This window comes from Gavialis gangeticus, unplaced genomic scaffold (genome assembly GCF_001723915.1).
Source record: "Gavialis gangeticus isolate Ggan-Ray unplaced genomic scaffold, GavGan_comp1, whole genome shotgun sequence".
Classification (NCBI taxonomy): Eukaryota; Metazoa; Chordata; order Crocodylia; family Gavialidae; genus Gavialis; species Gavialis gangeticus.
Window position 1 is genome coordinate 44,488,185 of NW_017729022.1, and position 12,963 is coordinate 44,501,147.

A 12,963-nucleotide genomic window follows, 5' to 3' on the forward strand; every position below is an offset into this window, starting at 1 on the left:
TTGGGGGTGGAAGGAGCCACGCGACGCCTATAGGGTTGGGGCACCAGAACCTGTTTGGTATAGAGCAGGGACTGGAAGGGTGAGAGCACCGGGTCCAAGGGGTCAAGTAAAGGCAGCCTCCCATTAATACTGTAGAACCATCAAAGTCGTGGTGGGCGAGAACGAGGGTGCTAGATGGGCAACTTGGCACGGTAGGGGCGCCAGGAGAGTTCACGGCCACTCCTGGGTCACCGCTCCGTGACAAGGACCAAATTATCTCAAGACATTGGCCATGTGTGATGATAGTAAACCTGTAAGAGCAACTGCCCTTGTGAGGTATTGCCACCTTAAACATCATGAAAAATGAAAGAAGAATAAAGTTCTTCTCAGTCTTGGAAAAACCAGGGAAAATCCATAAGCTTGAATCCATTTATTAAAACTGAAACTGAAACATGCTGTGTCTGGTTGGACTGGAGTGTTCATTTCGGTTTGTAATGAAAAACTTCCAGTAATGCAAGATCAAAAGTTTGCTAGAAAATAGTTAAAAGGAAAGCATTTAATTATTTCTGGGCTTGCGCATCTGCTCCTATTAAAAAACCCACACAATAAACTACAGTTGTTTAGATAACTTGTTAGTTTCAAAACTGTGCTCTAATTCTGATAATTTCATATTCATATTTATACAGGAGTATGAGGTGTGGCAGATCAGTCAGTCAGACATCTGGATGTGAAACTTTAAACAATGTCCCTTGGAAGGTTGAACGGGAATCCACTTGCATAGGTCTAATACCTCTGTAATTCTAATGATGCAGCATCTCTGAAAGTGTCTTTCTGATGTATTTTCTGCAATCTTGCAAGCCTGTTTGTAATAGGTTATGCATAATCTTAATCTTGACTGTAATTATTACTTTGTAAATTTGTTATTGCTCTTCTTTGTCAGTCTTTTCCATGAAAAATTTTGACCTGCTGTAGGTTGTTTTCCAGGCAATACTATTCCATTCTCCTTTTTAAACTTTTGAAGGCATTTACTTTTAATTGTTCTGTTCCTTTGATAATTGGACTTTTCCTGTGTGCTCTTTAATTTAGCTTGTGATCTCTGTTTTTGCCCAATTCCACTCCACTTGCTCCTGCTAAATGCTTTATAACTTCCTTGTCCAGCCTCAAATTCCTGTCTCAGCATGAAGTGAAGGGGCACTCACCATGCTGCTGCACAATGTTCTCTCCTTTCCTCATGAAACAGGCTGATAAAACACTCTTAGAATCAGACTGAATCAAACATCAGTTCTCCCAGATAACAGGTTGCTTCTTTCTGCTTCACTAAGCCAAAACCATGCAGGGAAAATGAGGAAAAGATAAGAAAAAGAGGTTCCCTAGTCAAACTCTAGCAGATGTTCACTGCTAATTGTAAATGCATTGAGAATTCAAATCATCATCTCAGCTTTGTTCTCCATCTTCTTGAATAATCTCTTAAATTTTAGCTTTAAAATGTTTGGAATAATTTACCACAGTTAACTATCAGTCTGGTCATCTTATTCACAATCCAATTCTCCTTTCCTTGCAATTAATAGCAAACCTTCAGGAACAAGTGAATAGTCAGTCACCAAATATCAGGGTAAGAGTTAAATGATTACAATCCAAAACCATATCAAAGCTGTCCCTGTGTGGAGTGTGTCAAAGTTGGTATGTATACTGAAATCCTTCTGAAGTGCCACTCAGATTTGCTAGCAAGTCCAGCTAGCAGTATCTATTATTAGATTCAAGGTTCTTTTCTTTATATAGATCAAAAATAAGGGTTTGCTTCAATTTGTACTGTACAGCCAGGGTCAAAGGTAAATAATGACTTGAATTGTCAACATTTCCAACTAGATTAAACTTCAGCAACACGCTGAATATGCCGCAGATCTTCATAACCACACATGCAGCATAGACTTTTTTAATTTGCATTTTTATCAGGTTTGAGACACTACAGTGTACTTCTTGCATCTTATTTTTAGAATTTGCATTTTATCATCTTCAGATCGTCAGTGTGAAGTACTTTGTAATCTTATTCTTTGATTTTGCATTTTTATAATTTTTTCTGTAAATTGTATGAGGTATCGTGGTTTTCTTTCGTTCATTTCTCCAAATCAGTCTTGGCTTTTTATTTGCTTCCACTTCTTCTTGGCTCTGTAGTCAAAATACATAACAGAGCAAAATTTTGTATATTATATTATGAATATGTTCTTCTGAAGACTTATTCAGAGTGTAAATGCTTAGAATTTATAATAGTATTTATACTTTATTTAAATAAAGAGAAATGGCCAAGTCTTAATAATATGCACACATTCTCAAATTCCTATACTATCTTTTACTCAACAACTTCCTAAAATGCAGCTTTAAGTACTATGAGCTAAATTCAGTAAAAGACTTAGGCACCTGACCACAGAGTGGCATGTATAGGCATAGGGAGAACTGGATGCCTCAGACTGGGTTCCAGAAAAAGCACGCATGCTGAGTAGGAAGGTCCCCAGAGCTAGCCAAAAACTGCATCTGAAATCCCACCTTTTTCATAATTAGGCATCTAACTCAAGGCAGTAGGTAGAAATCTCCATTTACTTAGGTTCCACAACCTGAAACCTTCTCTTAATGGTGGGTGCCTATAAATATTCGTTCAAAGGATGCAATAAGTGGTGGTGGTGGTATCACCTACCTTTTATGTAATAGCTTAGGGCTGAGAGTTCTCACCTGGATGTGGAAGACCTGGACTTAATTTCCTCCTCAGTATGAGAGGCCCAAACAAACAACCTACCAAAAGACTTAGGCTGAGCAACACATGTTTTCAGGATCTCCACTAGGATTAGGTAGGAGACAGGGCTGAGCTGCTTAGACCAGGAGAATACTGGGTATATGTGGAAGCAGAATTCTAGATGCCTGGTAAAGTTTAAAAATCAGAGGTATCTAGTAAGCTTGAAATGCCTCCAGGGGTGGGCAACAACAGAACAAGAGATATCTGAATTGCAATTTTGGACTGAATTTATGTACCTCAGACCTTTATTGAATTTAACCTTTTGTGACTATGTGTCTGTGACAGGGGGCTAACTTGGAGCTGGATCTCAACATAGCCCACCCACCTGTCCCTGTATGGGCAGTCCACCCGGTCTTGCCTGCCACAATTTGCTGTTCCTAAAACTGGTGTAAAAGTGCGTGAGACTGCCCATTTTGTGCCCCAGTGCCAGGGACGCTGTCCACAGATCCATACCATCCCTACACTATGGCCCATGCGTCACAGATGGCCTCATAGGGTCTTAATGTCTCCGGCCTCACACTGGGCCCCATAACATTCGAGTCTGGACCACAACTAGATCCTTCCTACTCAGGTGGTCTACTCCATCCTCATTCTGGGCTGTCAGCTCCCTAGACCTCTTTCCCTCCTGGGTGTGGCTCCCCTCTGGGACCTTTGGCCACACCGGCCCTGGCCCACCTCCAGGCCAGTCAGAACCCCAGACCCCCTGGCTCTGTGCATCCCTCACGGTGGGTTTTCTAGACCTTTTGTCATCCTAGTCCTGGCTCCAGCATTGACCAGTCGAAGGTTTTGTCTAGGTTCTAGCACTGCTCGCCCACTCTCTCTCACACAGGTCCACCTTCTTGGGCTACTCCAAACACAGGCCGTATTTCCCTGGGTTACCCACCAGATTGCGGGGGCTGCAGTTATAAGGTGCCCTTCCCCACCTTTCACTGGAGCGGCAACTGGCCTGGCATTTCTGGGGAGCTACCCTGCCATGGGCAGCTCCACCAAACCATCTTTCCCCAGCAGGGTGCACTTTTCAGTCATATCCAGGACCAGGAGCCTCCCACATTCCCCATAGCTCCTGCCCTTACCTCCAAGGTGTTGTGAGCAGCAGCTCAGACAGGTGTTGTCCTTCAGCTGCTTGCAGCAGACTTCTGCTTCAGCCATGTGGGCCCGGATCTAAAATGGCCACCTCATCAGGGCTTGCCTGCACCTGCCAGCTGCCTGCTCTCAGCCTCAAAGTGGCAGACACCAAAGGTGCTGTCACACACCTTGTCCCTTTAAATGGCTACCGGGGCAGGGGGTGTCTCCCTGCTGCTCACCATGCAGGCTTATCTGTCACCTGCAACAGCCCACTAAGTGGCGAGCACCCCAGTGCTGCTCTGCCACAGTGTCTGTACGTATTAAAGATGTACAACAACATGTATACAATCTATATAGGTGACTTGCAAAAATATAAGTAAATGGAAAAATCTGTTATAGGTTGTTTAATAACCTCAGTTAGTCAACCATGGAGCCTGATCCTGCACTGAAAAACTTACTAATTTAGCAGCATCAATTCCAGCAGGTCAGGCAATGCATTCCAGCCCATTAGTAGGCATTTGTCAACTAGAGGATTTTGTTTAAAGTAAGAATTTTGAGGTAAGGCTTTTTGATACAGTACAGAAAGAACTTACCCTGAACCACATAGCAATTCTCATACCTGGAACCAGGAGAGGATCACAGAGACATCACCACAAGCAGTACAAGTTATGTAATTGATAGGTCTCCTTGTCTCAGATAGATGCTGAGTGAAAGATGCCACTACGGTTTACCATACCCAACTTCTAGGCACCTACCCAGCTCCCAAAGTGAAATCCACAGCTGAGTTAGATGTGTAGAACTTATAATAGAAATTATACTTTATTGCAATAAAGAGAAAAGTATCATGGAAGTGAATACACCACAGAATAGGATTTGCAACAGCCAGCAAACTAAGCGAGGAGCTGCATAAGCCAACACTAAATGCTGAAGAGCGTAGCCTGGTGAGGCACAGGGAAGCTTGCAGCCACCCAGCCATCCAGCTACTCATGGTGCAGTGCAAGCAAATCCTCCTGCCACTGAACACTGCCAAACTCTAGCTCTGTAAGCCGGATTCAATAGCTGCACTGGCCAGATTGAAAGCACCCCTGCCACCATTTTGAAGTGTGGGAATGCTGATACATGAGATGCGGGAGGCTGCTGGAGCATGGTAATTGTCATGCTCCAGAAGAATTGATTAATAGAGTCTACTCCAATGCACTGGAATTACAGTGCGTTGGAGCAACCACTCCCTGCTCATGTATAGGCATTGTAGGTGCCTAAGTCCTTTTGTGGCTCTGGACATAAGTCCCCTAACTTCCAGCTACTGCACATTAAATATTATACATGGAGAAACCACTAGAAAGGGACAAAAGCCTAACTTTTGGTAATCTAGTTTACAAAACCATACTACTTTGTCCACCACTACAAGCCACTGGCCATTCTATTCAGTAAAAACTGCCTAGTTCTTGTCTATAGAGGAAGTCATGCATCTGTCTGACATATTACAAGCACACATAATAGTGACCTGTAAGAAGTAGTTCTTGAGCTAATGTGTAAAAGAACATAGTCTCAACAAGAAACAGCCAACAACTCAGACTTCTTAGTACCACTTAAAAACAGTAATTTTTAGGCTGGATATCTTTTTAAAGTGTTTTCCTGATTCTAGCTGGAGACATAATTAAAACAGAGATGTCATTTTTAACATGTACTGGAAGTAATGCTTTAAAGCAGGTACCTGAATAGATTTTTTCAGACTTAGAGTATGCTTTTGTATGTGGGCTTCTTTTTCTCCAAATTGGTGTATTGTAAGATGCTGAAGTGCATTTGTCTGTAGGAAAATATATATATATTTATACTTTTGCTTGCAATTATAGTACACAGATTCTTATCCTGCTACACAAGCTAAACAATATTATTAGCTAAGGTATCAACTGACACATCACACAAATTACATGCCATCTTGAAATAAAAAATAACATTAAATCAGGACTTAGTCACCAATATGTTAAGAAATTAATTGTATTCCTATATCATGTTTTCAGGAGACTCATAGAAGCTCCCAGAAGAACTTTTTCCACTGAGATCATGGGATTAGGCAGCACAACATTTCCTTTGTAGAAGACCTTCTCATATGTGGCATAAATGCCCCTGGATTAGCAAAGTCTATTCCTTATATATCTCTTTAAACTTAAATTTTGGATGCATGGAATAGTACTGAGGAAATATAACAAAAGGCAGTCTTGTGCTGTTGTCCTATACCATAGGTTCTGAACCAGGGTGCTGTGAGACCCCCTCAGGGGTGCCATGGCACAAGTGCTACCACTGTGGCCAAGTAGAAGTGCTCTACTTAGTGCACAGCCAGACCAGGAAGGGCTATGGCACATACATGGTCTCCTGCTTCATTAGGGTTCTCTGATAATCCTAAAGCAGGCACGAGGCCCCATTTGTGTGGCAGCTTTTTCTGATCTGCTCCCCACATACTCTACCCCAAAACAGAGGCATGTGGTGCAGTGACATCAGCTCTGCATGCCTTTGTTTCTATGAGACTCCATGAAGATTCAGGCCAGGAAGGGCTGCACAATGAGCTGGCTCTCCTGCCAGCTTTAGACTTATCAAAGAATTGTAATAAAGCAGGAAGGTATGCACGTTACAGCCCTTCCGAATCTGTCTCTGCACTAGGTGTGTGGGGCAATTATTTGGTGGTGACGGTTTCACTCTGTTGAGAACCACTGAGAGGTGAAGCAGCCCAACAGTAGTTCTCAATCAAGGATGCTGCCAAATACAAAAAAGTGGGGAATCATAGAAAATCAGGATTGGAAGGGACCTCAGGAGGTAATCTAGTTGAACCCCTTGCTCAAAGCAGAACCCATCCCCAACTAGATTGTAGCAAACCCCCCAGTTTTTCTTTTTTTTTCTTTTAAAATACATTCCCTCCCCTTGCCCAACCATTTCTGACTTTTTCTTTCCCTCTCTATTCCCTATAGATAAGTATAAATGAGCTAAGACATAGGATAAGCTTCAGCATTCTATTTTGGTAGCAAGTTGTATTTGTTTTGTTTTTTTCTCCTTCTTTATATTGTATGTTTATTATGTTTATATTGATTGTTACTGTTCCATATTACTGTTTTACTGGTATTATATGATTTAGGTCTATATATGTAAGTTAGCATAAGTCATGTCAAGTTTCCATTTTGTTTGTCAAGTCTCCATCCTGTCCCCAGGCCTGGTTGTGCAACCCATGACTCACACCTACCTCTCCTATGTAATTTGGTTCCTGAATGAAAGGGAATGAATGAGGACGCTTGAGAGACAAAGGCAGTAGGTCTAAAAATAGCTCCCTCTGAATGACCAAACCATCAACACCAGTACTGGGACCAATGAGCCAGCCCTTGGAAGCACCCATCAGCTTTCAAGAAACAAAAGATGAGGCAACACCATTGTGCCAAGGCTGTACATGCTCAATAAGAACACCTGGAGCCCTCTGGAACAGGACTGACTTTGCCTGGACAGGCCCACCCCATAGGAGATCAGAGGTAGTCTGCCCCATAAAAAGGGGTAGTGAAGACTGACTCTTTGGGATGCCGTCTTCATCTGGACCAGCACCATGCCACATTACCTATCCATCCAGAAGCCCTGCCAGTGACCTGCCCCTCTGGACAACTCCTGCTGGACAAGGATCCCTTTCCAGCCTGGATAAGTAGCCATCACCCCCTACCCCCTCTTCAACCAAGGACTTGGACTCTGCTTCTCTTTCCCACCTGGACTCCAACCCTTCCACTTAGTCTCTTTCTCCTGCTGCCATTGTGTGTGTGTGTGTGTGTGTGTGTGTGTACCAATAACTTCACAGGGTTGTGTAGTGTGTTGTCTGTTTAATAAACCTGTTATTTTCAAACCCTGAGTTGGGTTTTTGTCTGTTTCCTGACTGTTTCCTCCTTGCCACCATGTATCTGTCCCCCCAGTCTCTACGCTGTCAGCCTGTTTCCAGCCTCAGGCTCCCAAGTTTCTGCCTCTCTCTTTTTCCTAGCTGTCTCCTCCTTGCCACCACTTATCTGCCCCACCCACCCCAGTATCTCAGCTGTCTGCCTCAGTTTCCAGCCCCAATCTACCTTAAGAAACCCCAAGCCTCAGTTTCTCAGCCAGTTTCTCTCTAGTCCAATGGTTCTAATCTCAGTTCTGGCAAATTTCACTCCCTACACATTAACTCTCTCTCACCTTACCCTTCCCCCAGGTACCCCAAGCACACATATATACCGTGCCATCCAAGTTAGGAACTTACCTATGTGTAGGTGGGTTGTACGTGTGTGAACTGGTGAGTGTGTGTGTGTATATATCATTGATTGATGATATATGATTTATGAATTAGTAATCTGTGTACATGTACTGAGTGTGCGGGTATGGACAATTGATTTTTGTCTAACTTTTGGGGTGTATAGTGTATGCGCTTGAATTGGTGATAGGTATGCATGTGCCTAGGCTGGTTTGGATATTTATGTGCCTGAGCTGGTAATGTGTGTGTGTGTGTATGTGTGTGTATGCACCTAACTGATTTGTGTGTTTGTATATGTGCAATTGTCACACCCTCCTGTCTAACAATGCAATTTTGAGATCCTGAGAGTTGGTCTGACCCCACAGGGCAACAAGATGATCCCACCCAAGGCTACATCTTAAAAACCTCCAAGGATAGATAGTCTACAACCTCTCTGGGTAACCTGCTCCAGTGTTCTAAGCAAGTTTTTCCTGATATCCAACCTAAACTTCCCTTGCAGCAACTTGAGACCATTGCTCCTTGTTCTGTCATGTGCCACCACTGAAAACAATCTAGCCCCATCCTCTTTGGAACCACCCTTCAGGTAGTTGAAGACTGCTATTAAATCCCATCACAGTCTTCTGGGGGTTGCCTCCCCAATTTAGTAAAGGACCCATACTGTCCCTGATCATCCTTTTGTTGTTGACATACTTGTAAAAACTCTTCTTGTTACCTTTAAAGTCCCTTGCTAGCTACAACTCCAATTGTGGTTTGGCTTTCTTAATTTCATTCCTGCATACCCGAGCAATACCCTTATACTCCTCCTTATCTGTTTGTCCAGGTTTCCCCTTATAAGCTTCCTTTTTATATTTTAGCTTACTGAAGAGTTCTCTTCTGAGCTAAGCTAGTCTTCTGCCATGCTTGCTAGTCTTCCGGCACATTGGGATGGTTTATTCCGGCACCCTTAGTAAGGTTTCTTTAAAGTACAACCAACTCTCCTGGACTCCTCTCCCCCTCAGACTGGCCTCCCAGGGGATGCTGCTCATCAGTTCCCTGATTGAGCCAAAGTCTGGTTTACTGAAGTTCAGGGTCTGTACTCTGTTGTTCTCCTTTTTTCCTTCTTTTCCTCTGGAGCCTGAATTCAAGCATCTATTGGTTACTGCTGCTCAAGTTGCCATCCACTACTACATTCCCCACCAATTCTTCCCTGTTTGTGAGCAGCAGGTCAAGAACAGCATGGTTCCTTGTTGGCCTCTCCAGCACTTGCACCAGGAAGTTGTCCCCTACACTCTCCAAAAACCTCCGGGCTTGCCTGCACACTGCTATATTGCCTTCTCAGCAAGTGTCAGGGTGATTGAAGTACCCCCTGAGAACCAGGGCCTGTGACTGGGAAACTTCTGCTAGCTGTTTGAAGAAAGCCTCATCCTGTACACCCTATCTATAGCAGACACCCACCATGACATCACCTTTGTTGGTGTCCCCTGTGAACCTAACCCAGAGACTTTCAACAGGTCTATTTCCAGTTTCAAACTGGAGCTCTGAGAAATCATATGGTTCTTTTACATAAAGCACAATTCCTCCTCCTATTCTTTCCTGCCTGTCTTTCCTGAACAGGTTGTATCCACCCATGACAATGGTTCAGTCATGCGAGCTATCCCAACAAGTCTCTGTTATTCCAATCATGTCAGAGGGAGGAGGGCTCTGAATCTAAAAAGGGTATAACACCATTACATATACTTCCTCATAACAGAGTATCTTTCACACTAGCTAACCATAGAGCATACAGATGCAATTGTAACAAATACTGCTATTAATATCTTTTCTTCTGATTAACAAAATGCTTTGATGATTCCATAATACCAAAAGGATTCCTATACTCTCTACTGAATTAACATATTCTACCCCTCTACATTAATGATCGCTAAAATTCATTACACTCAGAATGTAAATTTTTAGTCTGATTTTGAATTGATAGAAACTCAGAAATTACTGATCTGAAAATGATTAAAATATATGAGATTTAGTCAGACATAAAGTTATTAAAATTTGAGGAAAATGCAATGTTTTTCATAGAAAAAGAACCTGGGTTGGATTCATCTTTGTGTGTACAATAAATAACTTGACCTTAACTGTGATGTTGCAATTACTCCAAGCAAATAGTAGCCTATCAGCTATATTTGACATTTTACTAAGCACAGACATTAAAAAAATAATTTTCAAATGCTGTGTAACTTACAAATGCTTGATGAAAACCTTAATAATGCTCTTTTAATGCAGCTTTTGTTTGTGTGATATGTACAAGTTAAAGAGGAGGATGTTCTCAATGTCTGTAATAGTCTGAGACCATTCTATCCTGGAATTTCACATATAAGGGTGTCATCCTGAGTATGAGAAAAACTAACAGTCTCTTGAAAAGCTCTTCCTGACTCAAGAGGTACATGGGCCAATCAGAAGTGACACTCTGCTAGACTTGGTCCTGGCCAAAGAAGACAACCTGGTGACTGACTTAAATATAGAGGGAAGTCTGGGTGACAGCAACCATAAAATCATCATGTTCACTTGCCCAACATAAGGCACACAAATCTGATAGCAGGATTGAAGTCTTGGACTTCAAAAACGCAAAATTTAAAAAAGCTTAGGTCATTAGTAAGGGAAGTGCTGCGGGTCCAGGGACCGAAGGCCAAAGGTATGCATGAAGAGTGGTTGTTCCTTAAGGACACGATCCTTGAAGCATAAAGGAAGTCCACTCCCATGAGGAGAAAAGGTAACAGAAGGGCTGGGAAGACCTCTTGTCTTCCTCTTAGGAAAGAAGAAAGAGGCTTATAAACAATGGAAGCTTGGGCCAGGCCCCTAGAAGGACTATTCCATGACAGCCCTCATTTGCATGGAACAGATAAGAAAGGCTAAAGTGGCAACCGAACTTAGATTAGCAATGGGAATTAAGGACAACAACAAGTCCTTCTTTAGGTACATAGGGAACAGAAGAAAAACAAGTGGGAGTGTGGGGCCATTGCTCAGCAACTCAGGAGAGCTGGTTACTGGCACCCAGGAGAAAGCTGAACTCCTGACTGACTACTTTGCTTCGGTCTTTCACCAGACCAAGGGGAAAACAATGCCAGGTACAGTACAGGATGAGCATGGTAGGAATAATCACCCTCCTAATATTGCCAAAGAATTGGTTTATGACCAATTAAAATATTATATATATACAAGTGAGTGGGATTGGATGATGTTCACCTGAGAGTGCTGAAGGAGCTGGCCAAAGACATTGCAGAACCCCTGGCAAAACTCTCCCACAACTTGTGGCACTCTGGAGAAGTCCCTGAGGACTGGAAGAGGGCCAGTGTTGTGCCCATCCACAAGAAGGGCAGGAGGGAGGACCTAGGTAACTATAGGCCAATCAGCTCAACTTCCATCCTAGGGAAAATCCTAGAAAAGTTAATCAAGGAGTCTATCTGTCATAAGCTTGCAGAAGGTGAGATTCTGCATGACAGCCAGCATGGTTTTGTCATGGGCAGGTCTTGCCTTACCAGTCTCATCTCCTTTTATGACCAGGTAACTCACCACCTGGACATGAGAGAACAGGTTGACATTGTATACCTAAACTTCCAAAAGGCCTTTGATCTAGTATCCCATAATGTCCTTGTGAGAAAATTGGAGGATTGTAGGCTTAACTCCGAGACAGTCAATTGGGTGAGAAACTGGCTGCAGGATAGGACCTAGAGAGTGACAGGAAATGAATCTGTGTCATCTTGGCAAGAAGTGGGCAGGGGTATCCCACATGGGTCGGTGCTTGGTCCAATACTTTTCAACATCTTTATTTATGATTTGGATGTGAGGAGAAAGAGCTCACTGGCCAAGTTTGTGGATGACACCAAGTTATGGGAAAGCGTGGTCACACTTGAAGATAGGCTATAGATATAGGCAGATTTAGACAGGCTAGCAAGTTGGGTAGATCAACATCTGATGAAGTTCAATGTTGAGAAATGTAAAGTGCTCCACATTGGGATGAACAAGTCCCAACACCCCTACAGGCTTGGCAGCACCAAACTGACTAGCACCACGAATGAAAGGGACCTGGGGGAAATAATAGACCATGGTATGAATATGAGCCAGCAATACAATGCTGTAGCCAGTAGGGCAAATAAGACTCTGTCATGCATCAATACATGCATCTCCAGCAAAACCAAGGAAGTGATTCTTCTGCTCTACTCAGCGCTGGTGAGACCGCAGCTGGAGTACTGTGCCCAGTTCTGGGCACCACACTTCAACAAGGACATATACAAGCTTGAGAGAGTCCAAAGAAGAGCCACTCATATGATCAGTCTTAAAAGGCAAGCCATATGAGGAAAGGCTGAGGGATCTGGGACTCTTCAGCCTGAAGAAAAGAAGGCTGAGATGAGACCTGGTAGCAGCTTACCACTACACTAGCGGAGTACATCAAGGGCTTAGTGAGCAACTGCTCACCAGGGCACCTGAGGGAAAAACTAGCCACAAAATGGTCACAAACTCCTGGAAAAGCAATTCAAGTTCAACATTAGGAAAAACTTCTTTACAGTCAGGGTATCCAGACTGTGGAATAAGCTCCCTCCAGAGGTTGCACAATCACCTACCCTGGAAATCTTCAAAAGGAAGACAGTGACTAGACAGTCACCTTGCTGGGGTCAACTGACCCCCAGTTATCTTTCCTGCTTGGTGCAGGGGGGCTGGACCCAATGATCTCCCAAGGTCCCTTCTGGCCTTACAATCTATGAATCTGTGAAAAGAAAAAGGAAAAAAAAAAGAAATTGCCAGAATTTGTGATGGCTCTGTCATGTTTTCTGATGGAGTGGTATGGCTATGACCTTATTTGGGACAGCAGTGAGAAATGAAAGCTTGTCCAAAAAAAACACTGCTAATTCCCAGAAAT

The 12,963-nt window shown here is 43.2% G+C and overlaps 1 protein-coding gene across 1 annotated transcript in view; it reads right to left on the reverse strand.

The window, feature by feature from the left end:
• Nucleotides 1–249: 249 nt before the first annotated feature.
• Nucleotides 250–12,963, reverse strand: part of CUNH12orf50 (chromosome unknown C12orf50 homolog) — a 66,942-nt gene continuing 54,228 nt past the window's right edge. The window contains exons 11-12 of the mRNA XM_019514825.1: nt 5,544–5,636; nt 250–2,145 (exon numbers count right to left, since the gene is read on the reverse strand). Coding sequence (XP_019370370.1) covers nt 2,120–2,145; nt 5,544–5,636 — 119 coding nt within the window. The 3' untranslated portion in view covers nt 250–2,119. The remainder of the gene's footprint in view (nt 2,146–5,543; nt 5,637–12,963) is intronic.